Raw genomic sequence first — 23,738 nt, forward strand, 5'->3', positions numbered from 1 at the left:
CTTGCCATAATATTGACTTATACTTTTACCAAATAGGGCTATCCTCTGTATACCACCCTTACCTAGCCACAACATAATTGATTGGCTCAGACGCATTAAGAAGGAAAGAAATTCCACAAATTTACTTTGAACAAGGCACACCTGTTAATTGAAATGCATTTCAGGTGACTACCTCATGAAGCTGGTTGAGAGAATGCCAAGAGTGTTCAAAGCTAGATGGTGCCGACAGAGATGGTCGCCTCGCTTCAGGTCCTTAGGAAACGATGCAGTAATTAGATGTTTTATACATTATTTCTTACATTGTTAGTCCAGAAAATCTCAGGCGTCATTACATATAGCCGGGAAGAACTACTGGATATAAAAGTGATGTCATTTGACCAACATTATGACCAGGAATACGACTTTCCCGAAGTAGATCCTTTGTTCGGACCTCCACCATGGACATGGGATCTTATCCCAGAGGCCGACCCAAAACAACGTTGTCGCCGCAGGAGAGGCAGACGGAGTGGCCTACTGGTCAGACTTAGAAGGCGGGCACCCCATCCACCGCTTCCTAGCATATTACTCGCCAATGTCCAATCTCTAGAAAACAAGGTGGACGAAATTAGTGCACGAGTTGCCTTCCAGAGAGACAAAAGATTGTAACATTCTCTGTTTCACGGAAACATGGCTCACTTGAGACATGTTGTCAGAGTCGGTTCAGCCACCCGGTTTCTTCACGCATTGCGCCGACAGAAACAAACATCTCTCTGGTAAGAAGAAGGGCAGGGGTGTATGCCTTATGATTAGCGACTCATGGTGTAATCATAACAACATACAGTAACTCAAGTCCTTTTGTTCACCTTACCCTAGAATTCCTTACAATCAAATGCTGACTGTATTATATACCAAGAGAATACTCTTCGATTATAGTCACAGCCGTGTATACTCCCCCCCACCCCAAACAGATACCTCGACGGCCCTGAAAGTACTTCCCTGGACTATATGTAAATTGGAAGCATGTACCCTGAGGCTGCATTTATTGTAGCTGGGGATTTTAACAAACCTAATCTGAGAACAAGGCTTCCTAAATTCCTTCTGCATATCGAATGCGCGACACAAGTTGGTAGCATTCTGGACCATTACTACTCTTACTCTAACTCGACTCCGCCCTGTGCAACTGGGTCCTGGACTTTCGACCCCGCCTCCAACTCAATCATCAAGTTTGCAAATGACACCACAGTGGTAGGCTTGATTACCAACAACGACGAGACGGCCTACAGGGAGGAGGTGAGGGCCCTCGGAGTGTGGTGTCAGGAAAATAACCTCTGACTCAACGTCAACAAAACAAAGGAGACGATTGTGGACTTCAGGAAACAGCAGAGGGAGCGTCCCCCCATCCACATCGACAGAACAGTAGTGGAGAAGGTGGAAAGTTAAGTTCCTCGGCGTACACATCACGGACAAACTGAAATGGTCCATTCCTCCTGACAGAGCTGGTGTAACTGAGTCAGGTTTGTAGGCCTCCTTCCCCACAAATGTTCTATATGATTGAGGTCTGGGCTTTGTGATGGCCACTCCAATACCATGACTTTGTTGTCCTTAAGCCATTTTGCCACAACTTTGGAAGTATGCTTAGGGTCATTGTCCATTTGGAAGACCCATTTGCGACCAAGATTTAGCTTCCTGAATGATGTCTTGAGATGTTGCTTCAATATATCCACATAACTTTCCTCTCTCATGATGCCATCTATTTTGTGAAGTGCACCAGTCCCTCCTGCAGCAAAGCACCCCCACAACATGATGCTGCCACCCCCGTGCTTCAGGGTTGGGATGGTGTTCTTCGCCTTGCAAGCCTTCCCCTTTTTCCTCCAAACATAACGATGCTCATTACGGCCAAACAGTTCTATTTTTGTTTCATCAGACCAGAGGACATTTCTCCAAAAAGTACTATCTTTGTCCCCATGTGCAGTTGCAAACCGTAGTCTGGCTTTTTTATGACGGTTTTGGAGCAGTGGCTTCTTCCTTCCTCAGCGGCCTTTCAGGTTATCTCGATATAGGACTCTTTTTACTGTGGATAAAGATACTTTTGTACCTGTTTCCTCCAGCATCTTCACAAGGTCCTTTGCTGTTGTTCTGGGATTGATTTGCACTTTTCACACCAAAGTACGTTCATCTCTAGGAGACAGAATGCGTCTCCTTCCTGAGCGGTATGACGGCTGCATGGTCCCATGGTGTTTATACTTGCGTACTATTGTTTGTACAGATGAACGTGGTACCTTCAGGCATTTGGAAATTGCTCCCAAGGATGAACCAGACTTGTGGAGGTCTACAATTCTTTTCTGAGCTCTTGGCTGATTTCTTTTGATTTTCCCATGATGTCAAGCAAAGAGGCACTGAGTTTGAAGGTAGGCCTTGAAATACATCCACAGGTACACCTCCAATTGACTCAAATTATGTCAATTAGCCTATCAGAAGCTTCTATAGCCATGACATCATTTTCTGGAATTTTCCAAGTTGTTTCAAGGCACAGTCAACTTAGTGCATGTAAACTTCTGACCCACTGGAATTGTGATACAGTGAATTATAAGTGAAACCATCTACCTGCAAACAATTGTTTGAAAAATTACTTGTATCATGTACAAAGTAGATGTCCTAACCGACTTGCCAAAACTATAGTTTGTTAACAAGAAATTTGTGGAGTGGTTGAAAAACAAGTTTTAATGACTCCAACCTAAGTGTTTGTAAACTTCTGACTTCAACTGTATTTATATGTACATATTCTTATTAATTTACATTTGTGTGTATTAAGTAGTTGTTGTGAATTTGTTCGATTACTTGTTAGATATTACTGCACTGTCGGAACTAGAAGCACAAGCATTTCGCTACACTCGCATTAACATCTGCTAACCACGTGTATGTGACCAATAAAATTTGATTTGATGTGCTTTGAGCTGTCATCAAGACAAAGGGTGGATACTTTGATAAATCGCAAATATAAAATATATTTTGATTTGTTTCACACATTTTTGGTTACTACATGATTCCATATGTTTTATTTAATAGTTTTGATGTCTTCAGTATTATTCTACAATTTAGAAAATAGTAAAAAATAAAGAAGAACCCTGGAATGAGTAGGTGTGTCCAAACATTTGACTGGTACAGAATATATGATTTTTTTCTCCCACAGAAAACTTGGGGGGCCAAATAAAACCACCCCTGGGCCAAATTCAGTTGGGGAACCCGACAGTATGGTATTAGACAGGGCCTAGATTTGATCCTAGGTGTACAGAGTTGCATCGGCTACATTCAAATAACTCCTCGTAATCATTATGGTTGTGTTTACAAAGTCTGCCCAATTCTGATCTTTTGCAACTAATTGGTCTTTTGACCAATCAGATCTTACGCCAATAATTCGGCAAAAGATCAGAATTGAGCTGCCTGTGTAAACGCAGTGGGACCACCATGTCTGTGTTGTCCATGGGGACCTATTGAGTCATACTCAGCACAGCAGCATACCACCCACCTGCCATCTTAGTACTAGGAACAAATATAATCGCCGTCTCTCTCTCTCGTGCTCTCTCTCACTCTCTCCAGGCGCACTGGAGGTAATCCTGGTGCTAGTGATTAGTTGGTTACACAGTAATTGCCAGGTGTACCAGGAAACTAAGTATACTTTCCTTCTGTACTGTACATCCCTAATATACTCTGAGAAGATGCTGTATTTACACTGGACTGGTATTCACATTTTATCTGTCCCTTTTTAATTTACTGCAGTGGGCTAAATCAGGGTCACACATAATATTTATTGGTACGGTTAAACAATCTACTTTGAAACAAAAGTATACACATCACATACATGGTTGTACCATGTCAGATATAGAATTGTAATGTATTCAATTTTAGTTTGCATCCCAATATTACACTTTTATATACATCACAGAAGACTGAAAAATAACAAAACTGTTTGACATAGAAACAGCTGATTTTCAGCATATTCTTTGAAAAACTCTTTATTAATTATGAAATTATGAAAAATATTATTGACATTCCACCCATGAGGCCACTAGAGGGCACTTTGCTCAGTCAAATCAAATCAAATAATTCCACTGCAGGAAAGGGCTACAATGGTTCTCGTTTCTCTGCACTGTACTTAAAGATATTTCCCACTAGCATCTTATAAGAATTCTATACCAGATGAAGCGTTTAAGAAAACACACACACACATTAAGAGGTATGGAGCTTACTACTCTGTCTAGTCAGAAATAGAAGCAGGTGGGATTTCCGTTCTGTTTTTACCTGGCTGTACCTCAAGAAGGAAATAGGATTTCAGTACACGTCACACACACTGTATGTGAAATCAGCCTTTACAGAAGCCAAATACAGAATACAAGTTCTCTCAATCAAGACCAGCGACTAATCCACTCTAAAACGTAGCATACTTCCTTGAAGTCAGAAATTAGCTACAGTACAGAGAAAGCAAAGAAAACCTTTGCAAATAAAACTTACACGTGAACTACCACCACCCATCCCCTGACCTCATTAAGTCACAAATACCCATAATCCCATAATCTTATTCAGCTACTTTGGGAGTCACAAGCTGCAAGTCATTCTGTAGTGAGGAGGGAAAACATCAAGCCATCGCTAAGCAGCTGCCTGCAGACAAAATAGAGGCCTACACTGCACTATTAGTCTATTTGTAATCTTGCTTATGTTGTCCTTAGTACTGTAAACATGTAGACTATTGTCTTCCCACAAGCCACAGACACAGCCACAGCCACTGCAGTTGTGGGAAGAGACCAGTCTACATGTTTCTGTGCTGTGTACGGACACCACATGTATAAGCTTTGTACACATGTTGTATTCGGCACGTGTCAAATAAAATTAGACTGGATTTGATTTGTTTTAGCTACATGGAAGACACATAGATCTCTTTAACTAAACACTGAAGAGATTGAACAGAAAGTATTTGCTCTCTGGCTACCAGACTATTATCAACACATCTCATCTCAGTAGATGAACAGCCCCACTATGAACTCTCTCTCACTCCCCAGGTTCTCCCCTATCTCCTTAACAACTCTGTGATGTCCTACTACCCCTATTTGGCAGTTCCTGTGGGGTGTACTGGCTGAACTAATAGCCCATAGACAGTTTCACAGCTAGGTGTTATTCATGTTCTTACCCTTCAGCCCCATCAGCGGGTTTGTCCCCTTCTGCAGGTGCTGGGGCAGCGGCCGGGGCTGGGGCAGGAGCTGCGGCAGGGGCTGGGGCAGGAGCTGCGGCCGGGGCTGGGGCAGGATCTGGGGCTGGAGCTGGGGCAGGATCTATGGGTAGTGTACAAAAGATAAAATGAGCAAGTGGATCAGTGTAGAATGTGAGTAGAGACTGAAACTTAAGACCATACACTGAGTATATCAAACATTAGGAACACCTTCCTATTATTGAGTTGCATCCCTTTTTGTCCGCAGAACAGCCTTAATGCTTTGGGGCATGGCCTCTACAAGGTGTCGAAAGTATTCCACAGGGATACTGGCCCATGTTGACTCCAATGCTTCCCAAAGTTGTGTCAAGTTGGCTGGATGTCCTATCTGGTGGTGGACCATTCTTGATACACACAGGAAACTGTTGAGCGTGAAAAACCCAGCAGCGTTGCAGTTCTTGACACACTCAAACTAGTGCGCCTGGCACCTACTATCATACCCCGTTCAAAGGAATGTAAATATTTAGTCTTTCCCATTCACCATCTGAATGGCATACATACACAATCCATGTCTCAATTGTCTCGGCTTAAATATCCTTATTTAACCTGTCTCCCCCTCTTCATCTACACTGATTGAAGTGGATTTAACAAGTGACATCAATATGGGATCGTAGCTTCACCTGAATTCACCTGGGCAGTCTATGTCATGGGAAGAGCATGTTTTGTATACTCTATGTATATTACTTAGGAGAAAAACAACATGACAACATCTGAAAGTAATGGAATTGCTTACTGCCATCACACACAAAAAGCTATCATAAATGAAGCCTTTGTTGTTCTAGAATGCACTGAGTGTCAGTGTGTGTCTCTGAGATGTGGATTATAGTGAAAGAGAAAAGGTGCAGAGGGAATGGATATGTGTTGTTTCTGCTGCTGATGTATAGGAACAGACAGTTGGACTAGGGAGCAGGCTGCCATGTCTGTCCTACTTCCCAAACCAGCACTCGTGTCTCCACAACACAACCCAGGTAGACCAAACATTAGCTTTTCTTTCACCTCAGCAATGAAATAGTTAACTGGAATGATATGATAAACCAATTTAATTATATAATGGAATCAAATTTAGTTGTTACTAAATAAAATAATTGAATGATATGATGGAGTAAAATGTAGTATAGTAAGTTACTCTCTTTGAATGAGAGCCTGAGAGAAAGTGAGGATATTGAAGAATCAGGGAGCCAAAGCTTCACATGTCACAATCACTTTGGGAGTTTGGGCCTTGTTAAATCAAATGTAGAGGTCTGCCAGATTCCCAGTGTAAGAAAAGGTATTTTTGGAATAATGTAATCAACAAACAATGTTTTGTTTGCATTATACTCTGTTAGTTACACAAAAATAAACTCAACTGGATCCCAAATCAAACATACTTTTTTTTGCCAGAAACCTTCTGCTTTGTTTTTGTTCTTTACCTGAAACCCAGCCCATTGTTATAGTTTTGTTAGGTAAAATAAAGCAGAGATCACAGTAAACATATATCTCCTGGAGTTCCAGGAAATCCATAGACAAGAGGTTAGAATGAGACTTTGTTAATGTTGTGGCTGCAACATTTCTGGGTGTGTGCCAGAGGGTATGCCACAGCCAAAACACCAACAATGAAAAGTCTTAATTCTGTCCCCTTGTGTTTGAGTATTATACACTGCTCAAAAAAATAAAGGGAACACTTAAACAGCACAATGTAACTCCAAGTCAATCACACTTCTGTGAAATCAAACTGTCCACTTAGGAAGCAACACTGATTGACAATAAATTTCACATGCTGTTGTGCAAATGGAATAGACAAAAGGTGGAAATTATAGGCAATTAGCAAGACACCCCCCAAAACAGGAGTGATTCTGCAGGTGGTGACCACAGACCACTTCTCAGTTCCTATGCTTCCTGGCTGATGTTTTGGTCACTTTTGAATGCTGGCGGTGCTCTCACTCTAGTGGTAGCATGAGACGGAGTCTACAACCCACACAAGTGGCTCAGGTAGTGCAGTTCATCCAGGATGGCACATCAATGCGAACTGTGGCAAAAAGGTTTGCTGTGTCTGTCAGCGTAGTGTTCAGAGCATGCATGCGCTACCAGGAGACAGGCCAGTACATCAGGAGACGTGGAGGAGGCCGTAGGAGGGCAACAACCCAGCAGCAGGACCGGTACCTCCGCCTTAGTGCAAGGAGGTGCACTGCCAGAGCCCTGCAAAATGACCTCCAGCAGGCCACAAATGTGCATGTGTCAGCATATGGTCTCACAAGGGGTCGGAGGATCTCATCTCGGTACCTAATGGCAGTCAGGCTACCTCTGGCGAGCACATGGAGGGCTGTGCGGCCCCACAAAGAAATGCCACCCCACACCATGACTGACCCATCGCCAAACCGGTCATGCTGGAGGATGTTGCAGGCAGCAGAACGTTCTCCACGGCGTCTCCAGACTCTGTCACGTCTGTCACATGTGCTCATGTGCTCAGTGTGAACCTGCTTTCATCTGTGAAGAGCACAGGGCGCCAGTGGCGAATTTGCCAATCTTGGTATTCTCTGGCAAATGCCAAACGTCCTGCACGGTGTTGGGCTGTAAGCACAACCCCCACCTGTGGACGTCGGGCCCTCATACGAACCTCATGGAGTCTGTTTCTGACCGTTTGAGCAGACACATGCACATTTGTGGCCTGCTGGAGGTCATTTTGCAGGGCGCTGGCAGTGCACCTCCTTGCACAAAGGCGGAGGTAGCGGTCCTGCTGCTGGGTTGTTGCCCTCCTACGGCCTCCTCCACGTCTCCTGATGTACTGGCCTGTCTCCTGGTAGCGCCTGCATGCTCTGGACACTACGCTGACAGACACAGCAAACCTTTTTGCCACAGTTCGCATTGATGTGCCATCCTGGATGAACTGCACTACCTGAGCCACTTGTGTGGGTTGTAGACTCCATCTCATGCTACCACTAGAGTGAGAGCACCGCCAGCATTCAAAAGTGACCAAAACATCAGCCAGGAAGCATAGGAACTGAGAAGTGGTCTGTGGTCACCACCTGCAGAATCACTCCTGTTTTGGGGGGTGTCTTGCTAATTGCCTATAATTTCCACCTTTTGTCTATTCCATTTGCACAACAGCATGTGAAATGTTTTGTCAATCAGTGTTGCTTCCTAAGTGGACAGTTTGATTTCACAGAAGTGTGATTGACTTGGAGTTACATTGTGTTTTTTAAGTGTTCCCTTTATTTTTTTGAGCAGTGTATGATACAAACTGAGCAAGTTCAATATCATATAGAAGCAAGAGAAAATGCTAGATGAAAACAAAGAAACTTACCTGCTGGTTTAGCCTCCTCCTTCTTAGGTTCTTCCTCTTTCTTCTCCTCATCCTTTTTCTCTGCAGGCTTCTCCTCTTCCTGGGAAAACAACACTGTTACGTCACTGAAAACAATAGCCCATATTCACCAACAGACTTAGAGTAATGCTGATCTAGGATCCGATTTCCCATTTTATTCATTATTACCTGAAAAGGCAAAACTGATCCTAGATCAGCACTCCTACTCTTAGATATGGTCCAATGATACATGAAGACAGGTGCCCATTAGCACCGAAGTGACACAGTTTCTCTTGACCCCTGCAAGGTCATAGCTTTGCTTTAGCTAATGGATAAATGTTTATTGGTAGAACTATTTGGTCGATATTTTCTCATGTTAAGCCAAACATTTCACGAAGCAACAATAATATCATTCCCTCAGTCATTTAAAGTTGGAAATTCAAACATTGCAGATTGTCAAATTTATTTTCAACATGACAGCATACTAATCAGCGACCAATTGATTAAAAAATACAACTATCCTGTAGCCTACCTGAACCTGCATGACATGAGCCCTGCTCGCACTCTCTCCCAGCTTGGATAGAAAGTTGTTGTGCGTAAAACCAGTCTATTAATGCCAAGTAATATAGTCAGTCCACCCTCAAAACACTAGCTTACTATGGATTGTTTTATTATGCAGTGTAGCTACTATCTATAGCGAGATACCGTATTTAGCTGCTATTTATAAACCTTTTATAAAAATGATACCTCAAATAGCCTAACAATGAGGGAAAAAAAGTAATCGGCTTTAGGATAAATTTAGCCACTATTTATTGTTGAACTCAGCAGGTTTTGTCTGGCTAATAGCCTACACAAAAAGGGTAAATTAAATGAAATCCAACTTGAGATACTGGTCTTCTGAAGTCCTCCTGAGACATTATGCATTATATTGCCCCAGTGCTTCCTATACAGCTAATCTCTTTCCATAACGTGTTGAGGCCTGCAATTAAGGAGAATGCGAAAGGTTCAATTTGAATCCCCACTCCCTTCTGCCCAGTTTCCCTGATGTTGCTACTGCAATCAAACAGTTTTTAACCATCCCTGTAACTGTTGTTTCTGTTGAGAGATCATTTTCTAAATTAAAACTCATAAAGAACTACCTAAGAAGCATTAGGCTCTTGGTCTGACATGTGCTTTTGAACACCTGAGTAAGCTCCACTCATTGCACTGGCGCCGTAGCCTTGACCAAGGTATTTGTTCATGATATCCCCTTACTTTCAATCAGTTCAATTATTATTTTTCAAGGCCTGAGGCTTTTTGACCAGTCATATTCTTGAAGCTCAAGAAACAAACACTTAACTTTCCTAGTACATATGGAAATTAAAAAGGTTCATTAATTACTTTTTGGAGGGTTACTGTCAAAAATATTTATTACATTTATTACAAAAAAATAGGCATCGATGACAGGCGCGTGGGCCCTCCCGCCTTGCCAGGTGTGCGGGGTTGTCCGGTACGCCAGTACTCGTAAGTATGATGCTGTGGAAACAGTTAAGTGTATCACATCTCACAAAATCAAACTATTCTTTTTCGGAGAGCTTGGGTTCTTCATTCAATGCCCAGGATGCACTTGGAGGGAGGCAGAATCCATGTTGGAAATAAAGTGTATGAAAACTCATGGCTTGTAGACAGTACATCTGTCTAACTCCAAAGCGAGCATTTTCTTACTTTGGAGTCTATGATAGATTAATGGCTTTTGTCTTATTAACAAACATCTTACTTACATCCTAAGAAAAGGATGATCCAATAATGAATCACTGAAAATCATCTCGGTGTCTTTCATACACGAACTCCCTCCTCCTCTTCAATAACAAACACTTCCTATAAGAGTCTTTCCAGACTGAGAAGGCCAATTACTCAGGCCACTGACGGCCGAAACGTTACAGTTTGAACTTTAACTCGATAAATAATCAAGAATTTAATTGTGAGCAACAGTCACACATATTCCTTCTAAACGCCATTATGATGTTTGGTTACACCTCATCTCATGTTGGTTGACAACTTCTTCTCCTCCCCAAAAGCCAATTAATCAGCCTGAAACCCAGGCTATAAGTGCTTCTCCACTCTAGTGCTATTGCTATACTGTTGATAGGAGCTATTTGAGATAGCTTGGTTTCAATGCTTCAGAGTCCAGCATGTTTCAACCTGAGGCTTTCCCTAATCTGACTGACTCAGCTGTCATGGTTTGCTGTCCAGTCCATCACACCATCTCATGAGTCACTGCCCAGTGTCCTCACCCAGTGTCACAATCTTTGAGAGATACTGTTGAATCTAACATTCGTTTAGAACATGACATTTTGTCCACTTTAAAGGGACAATCTGGGATTCAAACAACAGCAGACTGGATGCCCCGACACTTTTTTGGTAAACAGCAAGCATTATTCAATATAAAGACAATATCGTTTCGAGCAATTTGTCATGGGATAAGGTTATTTAGTCAAACTGTATGTTGACTGTATAAATGTCAACCATATTATATGACATTTTTAGGGCCATTTAATCCTGTGTACAGTTTAAGACATTTAGAAACAATCCTAAACAACATTTACATACATCAATAACAGCCAGTCATTATACTAAAGTCCTACAATATCTATATAATCAGTGGTAATAATATAGGCAGTGTTTATTCAACCGCTCTAAAAAAATAAATACATTTCTACCCCTATGTCTAAGGATTCGTCCTGCCGGCAAACACTTTCAATGATATATCCTGCTGTAGTGTTTCGGAAAGAGAGGCGATGCCTTACCTTCGCTGGAGATGCTGGGGCAGGAGCAGGAGCTGGTGCGGGGTCAGGAGCAGCAGTGGCATCCGGCTTCGGAGGTGGCTCGGGCACCGAGAACAGTGCTTTGAGCTTTCCAAACATGGTGGTTGTTTGGCTAGTGGGCAGTGTGGGCAACAGAGAACCCGGCGAGCCTATCCAGGGTTACAGATCTGATCCTTAGACTCTCTCCTCTGTCTAACCAACTGTCTAACCCTGAACGCCTGACAGTCGGAGCGACAGCCTGCCTCAGGTAATTAATCTCCTGTTCCATTAATTCCTTCATAGGAACTCCCCCTCTGCTCTTCACACTTCTCCACTCTTCCTATGGGATGGGTCAACAAAGAGCAGCTATCACTGCCACCTATGGCTGCTTCACATCCCCAACACTCTTCCTGTGACGTTGGACTGTTTGATAAATATACTGTACTCAAAGGTGTTGAATGAGCAGCAACTCTACCGTAGGAGGCCATTTTGTTTCTTGTCCATGGCTGCAGCAATCTTGGCAGTAGGTTTGGATAATTGACAAATCAAATTCAAATCAAATAATTGATCAATCAGAGAAGTCCAGGAGTTGATCAACAAACTTCAAATAGGTTTAACACCAGATTCGGGTACATTTCTTAATACACAATAGTAAAGTAGCAACAGAATAATTGCACTGTGACTCTTAGGTAGGGACTAAACTCAGCTATGTTGAAGTGAATATAGTATTTGGGTTATTCTTAGCTTCGCTGGCTACTGTGTGTTAAAGCTGGGGACAGATACAGAGAGGAGACCACTTACTTAATTAAACATCACATTGTCCCACCCCTTTCCTAGCTAAGACTTCACAATGTCCCACCCTGGATAAGGGGATTACTGGACTGAGATCTCCATGGTTGGCTTTCTTTCACATTCAACTACTATTCAACACAACACACAATAGATCATGAAGAAGAATATGATACTATGGAGCTGATGCAGTCGTTAGTAAATGAGAAATGATTTATTTAGGTAAATGTGTATCTTACAAAGCAGACAGATCGTATTAAATGTCACTTAAGTAGCTTGTTTCGTAGCTAAACTGTTACCCACCCGTTACACAGACAAATAAATCCTTTGATTGGCACTGCATCCATAACTGTCACCACAAACTACATGAGCTGTGTATTGGCAAATAAAAATTGTGATTGGTCCAAAATATAACAGTTTCTAAACCTGAAATATCATTTATAATTGATATGAAAAGAAAAACAATCAAAATACTTCTAGACATATTCGTTTTTTCCACTTTGTCTTGTCTTTAAATATTGCACATCTTAATAAAGTTTTGAAAGATTAAACAATTCTAAAGGATAGTATGCGAGAGGGTAGTAGAATCCCTCAAAATAGTGTTCTGTACACACACTCACATACTGGTCATTCAGCTGTGAGTGTAAAGAGGGGATTGAACAATAATGCACTGCAAATTCACCACAAAAGTAGTAAATATGAGAAACGATGCAGTTTGATATTCTCAATCTTGTTGATTTTGAGTGGCATGCTACAAGAGAAAGAAAACCACAACACAATACAGTAGATTACAAACCAGCTTGAGCCACTAACAGTATTTATAAAGTTGTCTTGTACAATTATCATCTGTAACTGAACATCAATATACTGTACATACCTGCTGTTAACAACAGGTCAACGTGAGAGTAAGGAATGTTTCTTACCTTGAGTTTCTCCAAAAAGCCTTTGCCGCCCCCAAAGACACGCAGCATTTTAGGAGTGGGGGGTTTGGGTCCGAACAGCGCCAGTCCTTTCTTTTTATCTTCAACAGCCTTAGCAGCAGCTGGACCCTTAGCCTTCATCAGTTTCCTTGGAAAATAATGAGTTATAAAGGAGTCAAGTGTATCTCTGTTACATGACATGGTAACATTTTATTTGAATAGTCCATCTATAGCTCAATTAACTATAAATAGAGTTTGATGAGCTATTACTGTATAGATGGATTATCCAAATACCTATTTGTATTGATAAAGGTTAGCAGGGAAGCAGTATTCTTTAGCATTTTAAATGTTTTCCCTACAAGAGACTACTACTACTACTACTAACTAACTATCTTAGATTAAAACTAGGAACTAATCCAATGCAGTACCAATAATACAGCCAATCTCCTCTCTTACTTTCCTTTCCTGGCCAGAACTTTCTGAGCCATTGGGTAGTGGACCAGAATTTCAAAGAGATCCTTCTTTTCCAGGACGGACAGGTTAGCAAAGCCGTGAGCCTTGACATTAGCTGTCCTCCTGTTCCCGCCATCTTTAGACGACTGCAACAGGCTGTTGAATAAAAACACTCCAATTGTATAATGTAATCTCACAACAAGGCATCTCGGTGTAGGCTACACCATGTCTGCTTCTGAAATGGCAGCCTATTTCCTACATAGTGCACTACTTTGATTTAGAGTGCATAGAGGATTACTTTTGAACAGAGCCTTATTATATGGGCCCTGATCAAAAATAGTGCACTGTAGGAAATAGGGTGCCTTTTCAGATGCAGCCCATTGTTTCATGTTCACAGGAGAGCTCTGTTCTGTACCTGATTTCTCCAAACACACAGCCAGCCTTCAGTGTAACGAACACAATGGAGTTATCTGGTCCACCAACCACCTGCACTGCTCCAGACTTGATTATGTACATCTCTTTACCAATATCTCCCTACGGGACAAAATAGTCAGTCAGAAAACTGTTATGCTATAGATCTACAGAGCCTTCAGAAAGTTTTCACACCCCTTGACTTTTCCACATTTTGTTGTGTTACAGCCTGAATTTAAAATAGATTACATTTAGATTTTGTGTCACTGGCAATACCCCCATAATGTCTAAGTGGAATTTTTAACAAATTAATAAAACAGGAAAAGCTGAATGGTTTTGAGTCAATAAGCATTCAACCCCTTCATTATGACAAGCCTAAATAAGTTCAGGAGTAAAATTGAGTCATGTCTGGGCTATCATTAAATGTGAAGACTTATTTATATCAAATCATAGGTTTAATTATTGCGTGATTGAAATAATCATGTAAACATTCATTAACTAGGAAGTCGGGGCACCAAGGAAAATGGTGATTTACAGAGTTATAATTTCCAGAATATAACTCTTAAGATATTTTTAAATCTGATCAATTACAGTCTTCTATTAATTAATTATTATTACCTCATCAGTACTCATTACCGAACGTCGCAAACCCTTGGATATCTGCACGAACCCTAACTTAAATCATGAATCAGCGATATACAAATTGGCTTAATTATTTATTTACTAACTAACTAAATAATCACACAGAATTATATAACAAACAAACAGTAGACATTTGGGTTACCACATGATACAAATAAAAAGTCTCTAGCGGACAAAGCCGATATGACGACTTGGTAGACAAAGGAAATCACTGAGACTGAGGAATTTTTTGGCGAATGAGAAAGAGCGGGCAAGACAAAATGGATTCACTATACACAGTCTACAGTTATATTCATTGAAAATATAATCCTTTGCACATGAACGGCTGCTTTTTCGAGAATAATTGCAATGTTTATATTTACGCCCGTATGCCGTTGCTGTCTTCTCTGTTGGAATCGCCGGTCCGTCTACTGGTTAACTTCCCCAGAAGTCACAATGTTCTTTGTGGTTGTAGCTTTCTCCGCAGCTCTGGATAGTGTCTGTTGTAATGGATACGTCAAGCCTACAGGTGGTCGTTGCATAGATGATGCTATAGATGCTTCCGCGGTTGTCAGTATTCTTGTACTAGACTTACGTACAGTTGAAGTCGGAAGTTTACATACACCTTAGCCAAATACATTTAAACTCTGTTTTTCACAATTCCTGACATTTAATCCTAGAAACAAAACATGTCTTAGGTCAGTAAGGATCACCACTTGATTTTAAGAATATGAAATGTCAGAATAAAAGTAGAGAGAATGATTTATTTTAGCTTTTATTTCTTTCACAGTCCCAGTGGGTCAGAAGTTTACATACACAAGGGAAGTATTTGTTAGCATTGCCATTAAATAGTTTAACTTGGGTCAAATGTTTCGGGTAGCCTTCCACAAGCTTCCCACAATAAGTTGGGTGAATTTTGGCCCATTCCTCCTGACCGAGCAAGTGTAACTGAGCCAGGTTTGTAGGCCTCCTTGCTCGCACACACTTTTTCAGTTCTGCCCACAAATTTTCTATAGGATTGAGGTCAGGGCTTTGTGATGGCCACTCCTGTAACGGCAGTCTTCGTTCTCCTCATCTGAGGAGTCAGAATGGTCGGACCAAGATGCAGCGTGATGTGTATTCATATTTAATCAAATACTTTCAAGAACGAACAAAACAAAAAACTGACAAAAACAACCGAAGACGCTACAGTCCCGAAAATGTGAACACAGAACACAGGAACACACCAACAGGAACAATCACCCACAAAACACATTACAAAACAGGCTACCTAAATATGGTTCCCAATCAGAGACAATGACTAACACCTGCCTCTGATTGAGAACCATATCAGGCCAAACGACAAACCCAACATAGAAACACAAAACATAGATAACCCACCCAACTCACGCCCTGACCATACTAAAACAAAGAAAATACAAAAGAACTATGGTCAGAACGTGACAACTCCAATACCTTGACTTTGTTGTCCTTAAGCCATTTTGCCACAACGTTGGAAGTATGCTAGGGGTCATTGTCCATTTGGAAGACCCATTTACGAGCAAGCTTTAACTTCCTGACTGACGTCTTGAGATGTTGCTTCAATATTTCCACATAATTTTACTCCCTCATGATGCCATCTATTTTCTGAAGTGCACCAGTCCCTCCTGCAGCAAAGCACCCCCACAACATGATGCTGCCACCCCCGTGCTTCACGGTTGGGATGGTGTTCTTCAGCTTACAAGCATCCCCCTTTCTCCTCCAAACATAACGATGGTCATTATGGCCAAAAAGTTTTTTTTTTCCCCCAATAGACCAGAGGACATTTCTCCAAAAAGTACGATCTTTGTCCCCATGTGCAGTTGCAAACCGTAGTCTGGCTTTTTAACGGCGGTTTGGAGCAGTGGCTTCTTCCTTGCGGAGCGATCTTTCAGGTATGTAGATATAGGACTCGTTTTACTGTGGATATAGATACTTTTGTACATGTTTCCTCCAGCATCTTCACAAGGTCCTTTGCTGTTGTTCTGGGATTGATTTGCACTTTTCGCACCAAAGTACGTTCATCTCTAGGAGACAGAATACGTCTCCTTCCTGAGCGGTATGATGGCTGCGTGGTCCCATGGTGTTTATACTTGCGTACTATTGTTTGTACAGATGAACGTGGTACCTTCAGGCATTTGGAAATTGCTTGAAGGTAGGTCTACCATTTTCTTTCTGAGGTCTTGGCTGATTTCTTTTGATTTTCCCATGATGTCAAGCAAAGAGGCACTAAGTTTGAAGGTAGGCCTTGAAATACATCCACAGGTACCCTTCTAGTTGACTCAAATTATGTCAATTAGCCTATCAGAAGCTTCTAAAGCCATGACATCATTTTCTGGAATTTTCCAAGTTGTTTAAAGGCACAGTCAACTTAGTGTATGTAAACTTCTGACCCACTGGAATTGTGATATAGTGAATTATAAGTGAAATAATCTGTCTGTAAATAATTGTTGGAAAAATTACTTGTGTCATGCACAAAGTAGATGTCCTAACTGACTTGCCAAAACTATAGTTTGTTATAACAAGAAATTTGTGGAGTGGTTGAAAAACGAGTTTTAATGTCTCCAACCTAAGTGTATGTAAACCTCCGACTTCAACTGTAATTTCTCGCTTCAGACTAGTAATTATACGTCTAGGAAATTCTGAAGTGTTCGATAGTCTCAGAGTTTAACCATTTCCAGCCGTGTAGCCAAATCTACAGCTGTATGGTCTACGTGGCCTATAGAATTGTAGCCATTCCAACGTGGGGACTGTACACTTTAAGAGATACAGTTGTGTGTTTCCTGTCCTTGATGAGATCACCAAATGAAACACACTCGACATGACTCTCCCTTAAGTGTCCACAGACCATTCCCACATTCTCATTCACATCCCACATTCTCAACAATAGAAACATTGTTTAATTATTCAATCTTTTGATGGGGTCTCTCTGTTTCTCCATATATATGTATCTCCATATCTCCAAGGGCCTCTCTGTGTTCCATAGTTTACATTTCAATCTCAAACACTACAGAGCATAGGGGCAGCGTATTTTATGGCCAACCATAAAAACAGTCGACTTTCCGCTCTCCCCCTCTATGAGAGAGAGCATGTTGTAGAGCGGACCCCCATGTAACCTGATCCTTCAGATCGTCACAGGAGAGTTATGACAATTGTCACATAGTAAATTGCATGGATTCACTCTGTGTGCAATAATAGTGGAATAAATCAAGGGGTATGAATACCTTCTGAAGGCACTGTACATCTCTTTAACATTATCCCCCTATGGGGAACCAAATATACACACATATAGCTGATTTTAAAAAGCTGAGTATACTGCATGTCTTTACCAATATTACCCTATGCGGACGAAATAGTGTGAGCTGACCACATTTAACAGTTCCTTTATAGACTACATGAAACAGCTAATTCCATGTCTGCGTCTCTCTCTCTCTATCACCCCTTCTTTTTTATCTTTATCCCTCCTCTCTCTCTCTCTCTCTCTCTCTCTCTCTCTCCGTTCTCCCGCCTGTCTCGCTCTACGTAATTTCACCTCCAGCGATGACAGGATTATGTTTGACATGTTTAAGGAAGTGCTTCGGCAGCAGCAGATCGAGAAGGTAGTCAATAAAACACACACACACACACACACACACACACACACACAAAAACTCACCTTCTGCACCACAAAGTCCCCAGGTAGATATATAATAGACTTAAGCCTCAGCAACATGTCTACCAACATCTGGTTATCACAACCCTGAGGAAATACAATTCAACATCATAACTAAAGCATTACAATGTATTACATGTACACATTTCTGTGAGGTTGATTAAAGGAACATTCAAGGTATGATGCATGTATTTCTGTACTTTGAAAGTTTTATATCTTGAACATTTGATCGCTGACATGCAAAATATTTTGGGACTATATCAACAATGGCCTAATGAAACAAATACCGAAATATAGTTTTTGGATGGAGTTTTCCTTTAAGTAATGTTTGTCTGTGCTGTAAGTGTGTGTGTGTGTGTGTGTGTGTGTGTGTGTGTGTGTGTGTGTGTGTGTGTGTGTGTGTGTGTGTGTGTGTGTGTGTGTGTGTGTGTGTGTGTGTGTGTGTGTGTGTGTGTGTGTGTGTGTGTGTGTGTGTGTGTGTGCGTGCGTGCGTCCGTGCGTTAGTGATGTGTGGGTTGACTCATATCCTGGCGGGTTTAGGGTCATGAAATATTGTATGGATGAAGGGCGGGCGGGCGGATTGAATAAAGAGAAAACAATACCTTAAATAATCCATAAATGTATAATTCTTATGCAATTTATGTCTATAGGCTACATTTAGGTTTTCCTTTTATGAATATAGGCTATCTGGCATTAGTGTGTAAGCCTAATGCTTGATGTCCACCAGATGCATTTAGTTTGTTTTGCTGGCCAGCATTTTCAGTACTTGACCTACGTGCTTTGCTTTTCATCTTGCTAGCTGGTTGGAGTCTGTGTATGCACTTCTGTTTGTACCACCGCATGGTAAAGCAACAAATGAGCTGAAAATATTGAACACATGCTGTACACAGAACGCACCGCGGCACCCCTAACATAGCGTTGCAGACTGCTCCATTGACAATGAATGACTTCCAACTGAATGCAAAGTGTATGATGCATCTGGTGGACATGAGGCGCTCGCTTTAAGGCCTAACTGTACTGTACATGGGCCAAATAGACTACACGCCAAATGCTTTTGGGAACGGGCAGAAAAAATCCACAACAATCCACAGAGGCAAAAACCAATGTGTCATAGTTTAATTCAGTAAGTGAAAAGCTGCAAAATGGAGAGTTGAAAACAAAGAGAAGGGAGGGCCAGAAAAGTCATGTTTGGGAAAGATTTGGTGAAGTGGTAAAAAAGGATGATAGAAGTGCTTGCTATGTTATGTGTGATGATTGTGAGGTGTTATACAAAATCGACAATAACAAGATGGGGACTTAAAATCAGCCAGGTCACCAGTGATACAAGTCAGTATTCGACGTCCATCCATTTCGGAAGTACGTCAGGAGATGACGTGGATACCGGCCACAGCTGCGAGAGCTGTTACGTTCAAGTAGGTTTCGGTTTTGCTAGGGCATTGGGGATGGCAGATGGGCAAAGTATTTGCCTCGGATTCCAAAGGTTGCACGTTCGAATCCAGCGATAGAAAGTTGATTTTTACATTTGAGTTTTAAGCCTATCCCAAACCTTAACCCTTACCTTAACCATTCAAAGTTAATGCCTAACCTTAAGAATTTGGAGTTAATTCCTGAACTTAAGACTTTAACCTTTAACATTCAGAGTTAATGTCTGAACTTACCCTTAAACACTTGGAAATTTGAGGTTTGGAACAACTTTGAAATGTGACATTTGAGAGAAACATGGATGAACGTCTAATTCTGAAGTGAGACTGTGAGAGCTGGTCGCTTCAAATAGGCCTATCAAGGGAACTGTAGCCTACTGTTCAGTTGGGCTAAATGGAAACTGAAATCTGGACACTGACTGTAGGTCTATAACCTCTCACACAGTCTTAATATTAACTACTGCAGAATGAAGTATGTCTTGCATTAAAATGATACACCAAATGTAGGGTAAATATATTGACTCGGGAACAGGAGTGGAGTGATTTCTTTCTTTCACCATCTTGAGAGAATGTGAATTCGCAGTCTGTAGAGGTGCTATCTTCATTAGCATCATAAAAGCTGATAGTATTTCAACCACATAAATATGCATCCAATCCAACCTGAAATATTACCAGAAACATGTTGGGTCGTTTTCACAGTTTTCTATTTCCTTACAACTGGTCAAATGTATGTCATTTGGAAAATTTGCACAGAAAATATTTCCTGTAAAAAAAAAATTCCGCATTTTATCGCAGGTCCTTAAACGTCTTTGCTCCGCGAAAGAAGCAGAGATGACAGAGAACTGTATCGATGTCAACTAGATTGAATCATTCATTGTATCGATTATTGATATTATTCTGGTGAGCAAGGGTTTATTTAGTCTTCCAGGGCAACATATAAGGTCAAAAGAAAAGCTACATGTATCTAACTATAGACAAGTTAACTAACAAATAGCCTACAAAAATATGGAACATTATAAGCAGAAACATATCTAAATCAGGACCAAAACAATCCTGCACCCCCTGTCAAAAAATCATTCCGCAGTCTCTGATTGTAGCCTATAGTGCATGTTCGATATTAGCAGGTTAGGGCCTCCGATTTTCACTTTATCACATATACATGCTTTCGTGTGTACCTTAAATAGATCAATTTTCTGGAAGGTAGCCAGGTTGATGTCAACAGCAATGGCTGTCCTCATGACCAGAGGCATCTGCTCCAGCAGCTCAGACTCATCTAAAGGCAGGCAAGAAGAACCATAAATACACAGGTAATTACTGATGCATTATCGAACAGAACTCTTATTCACTTAGACCTGAGCCTCTGTTAAAGGTAGACTCAGCGATATGATGTAGACGCAGAAAGTAAACAGCATAGTGGGTCAATTTCTGGAACAACTAATTGCGAGGCTCAACTTCTCCACTGTTATACCACGCTGTACACAATGTGAAGCACACCCGTGCTTATGCATAGATACTGTGTGTGGCTGTGGGAGAGCCAAGTGTTGCATCTCGCTCATCTCACTATTTCTGGTGCTGCTCCTGGCAACGTCATTTTGTAGAGTCTACCTTTAATGCTTGAAGTAAAATATTGAGGTTGCGTCTCAAATAGGGAATACAGTGCCACTTGAGACGCAGCCTGAGAGTTTCCTTACCTAGCATACCCTGGGCGTCCCAGGTGTAGTTGTACCAGGTGCGTATTCTGTTCTGACACAGTTTGGGGATGTTATTTGACACCATATAATACACCGTGTTGTCCATGGAGGAACGAAAGTAGGTCTGGCCTGCGGTGGCTGCCCCAATGACATCTCTCATCTGGAATGGATCATATTAGACACATAGATCAGCTGAGGTCAAGCTCAAGTTCAATTTATAACTTCATAGGTGCGTTTGTTACAAGTTGGTTGTTAGCAAAATTATACATAAATACTTTTTTACAAACCCCCACCCCCGCGCACACACCAACTTGTAACAAATGTAGTAAGTGACATTTACAATATATCAAATAAACATGTCACAGGAATTCCAAGCTAAATATTGGTCAGTGAGGCTGGTCAGTAGGATAAAATCATATTTGATTCATTACCAACCCACCACCTGACTACTTACCTGCATTTTTACAGGTTTATAATCTACTAAACTCAGCAAAAAAAGAAACGTCCCTTTTTCAGGACCCTGTTTTTTCAAAGATAATTTGTAAAAATCCAAATAACTTCACAGATCTTCATTGTAAAGGGTTTAAACACGGTTTCCCCTGCTTCTTCAATTAACCATAAACAATTAATGAACATGCACCTGTGGAACGGTTGTTAAGACACTAACAGCTTACAGACGGTAGGCAATTAAGGTTATAGTTATGAAAACTTAGGACACTAAAGAGGCCTTTCTACTGACTCTGAAAAACACCAAAGGAAAGATGCCCAGGGTCCCTGCTCATCTGCGGGAACGTGTCTTAGGCATGCTGCAAGGAGGCATGAGGACTGCAGATGTGGCCAGGGCAATAAATTGCAATGTCCGTACTGTGAGACGCCTAAGACAGCACTACAGGGAGACAGGACGGACAGCTGATCGTCCTCGCAGTGGCAGACCACGTGTAACAACACCTGCACAGGATCGGTACGTCTGAACATCACACCTGCCGGACAAGTACAGGATGGCAACAACAACTGCTCGAGTTACACCAGGAATGCACAACCCTTCCATCAGTGCTCAGACTATCCGAAATAGGCTGAGAGAGGCTGGACTGAGGGCTTGTAGGCCTGTTGTAAGGCAGGTCCTCACCAGACATCACCAGCAATGACGTTACCTATGGTCGCAAACCAGACCAGACAGGACTGGCAAAAAGTGCTCTTCACTGACGAGTCGCGATTTTGTCTCACCAGGGGTGATGGTCGGATTTGCGTTCATCGTCAAAGGAATGAGCGTTACACCGAGGCCTGTACTCTGGAGCGGGATCGATTTGGAGGTGGAGGGTCTATCGTGGTCTGGGGCGGTGTGTCACAGCATCATCGGACTGAGGTTGTTGTCATTGCAGGCTATCTCAACGCTGTGCGTTACAGGGAAGACATCCTTCTCCCTCATGTGGTACCCTTCCTGCAGGCTCATCCTGACATGACCCTCCAGCATGACAATGCCACCAGCCATACTGCTCGTTCTATGTGTGATTTCCTGCAAGACAAGAATGTCAGTGTTCTGCCATGGCCAGCGAAGACCTCGGATCTCAATCCCATTGAGCACGTCTGGGACCTGTTGGATCGGAGAGTGAGGGCTAGGGCCATTCCCCCCAGAAACATCCAGGAACTTGCAGGTGCCTTGGTGGAAGAGTGGGATAACATCTCACAGCAAGAACTGGGAAATCTGGTGCAGTCCATGAGGAGATGCACTGCAGTACTTAATGCAGCTGGTGGCCACACCAGACACTGACTGTTACTTTTGATTTTGACTCCCCCTTTGTTCAGGGACACATTATTCCATTTATGTTAGTCACATGTCTGTGGAACTTGTTCAGTTTATGTCTCAGTTGTTGAATCTTGTTATGTTCATACAAATATTTACACATGTTAAGTTCGCTGAAAATTAAAGCAGTTGACAGTGAGAGGACATTTCTTTTTTTGCTGAGTTTATATCTATATCCGTCTGGATAGATCAGAGTCCGGAGACTGAGGTGGCTATGGGCCAGGGAAATAACGCTATAATCAAACATCTTCTTTTGTTCACTTAAACAGATTGAGTCTAATCCTGGACTTCAACAGCGATTCTCCAGTGAGATTGCTTTTTAGTCAAGGACTAGGCTTAATCTGTATCCAGGAAACTCAGTTTCTTTTGTAACCCCAATTCTCTGATATTATGAGTGAGATATCTCACATATGGGATTGACCTGAATCTCAGAAGCTCAAAGAACCAATTGCACACGTTTGTTGGAGACAGACAGGTCGAGTGGCAAATGAGGTGAGCCCCCACCTCACGATAAGGAGCAACTCACCCGCCCTCTAGTCATTTTCAAGCATTCCGAACTTCCTCACACTCTCACTCATAATATTAGAAAAACCGGGGTTACGAAAGTAACCTTGAGTTCTCTTTCAAAAATCCCACATAGTATCTCACATGTGGGATTTTGG

At 41.7% G+C, this 23,738-nt stretch overlaps 2 protein-coding genes across 2 annotated transcripts in view; both read right to left on the minus strand.

The window, feature by feature from the left end:
• The window catches only part of LOC129823310 (cyclic nucleotide-gated cation channel beta-3-like), a 53,376-nt gene extending 41,957 nt beyond the window's left edge, over positions 1 to 11,419 (minus strand). Inside the window, exons 1-3 of the mRNA XM_055882237.1 lie at positions 11,303 to 11,419; positions 8,520 to 8,598; positions 5,162 to 5,303 (exon numbers count right to left, since the gene is read on the minus strand). Of these exons, the coding sequence (XP_055738212.1) occupies positions 5,162 to 5,303; positions 8,520 to 8,598; positions 11,303 to 11,419 (338 nt within the window). The remainder of the gene's footprint in view (positions 1 to 5,161; positions 5,304 to 8,519; positions 8,599 to 11,302) is intronic.
• Positions 11,420 to 12,280: 861 nt separating this feature from the next.
• LOC129823311 (cyclic nucleotide-gated cation channel beta-3-like) overlaps positions 12,281 to 23,738 on the minus strand; it is a 28,917-nt gene continuing 17,459 nt past the window's right edge. The window contains exons 12-18 of the mRNA XM_055882238.1: positions 21,276 to 21,435; positions 20,760 to 20,857; positions 18,167 to 18,250; positions 13,877 to 13,995; positions 13,465 to 13,617; positions 13,012 to 13,156; positions 12,281 to 12,839 (exon numbers count right to left, since the gene is read on the minus strand). Of these exons, the coding sequence (XP_055738213.1) occupies positions 12,813 to 12,839; positions 13,012 to 13,156; positions 13,465 to 13,617; positions 13,877 to 13,995; positions 18,167 to 18,250; positions 20,760 to 20,857; positions 21,276 to 21,435 (786 nt within the window). The 3' untranslated portion in view covers positions 12,281 to 12,812. The remainder of the gene's footprint in view (positions 12,840 to 13,011; positions 13,157 to 13,464; positions 13,618 to 13,876; positions 13,996 to 18,166; positions 18,251 to 20,759; positions 20,858 to 21,275; positions 21,436 to 23,738) is intronic.

This window comes from Salvelinus fontinalis, chromosome 25, assembly GCF_029448725.1.
Source record: "Salvelinus fontinalis isolate EN_2023a chromosome 25, ASM2944872v1, whole genome shotgun sequence".
NCBI lineage: Eukaryota > Metazoa > Chordata > Actinopteri > Salmoniformes > Salmonidae > Salvelinus > Salvelinus fontinalis.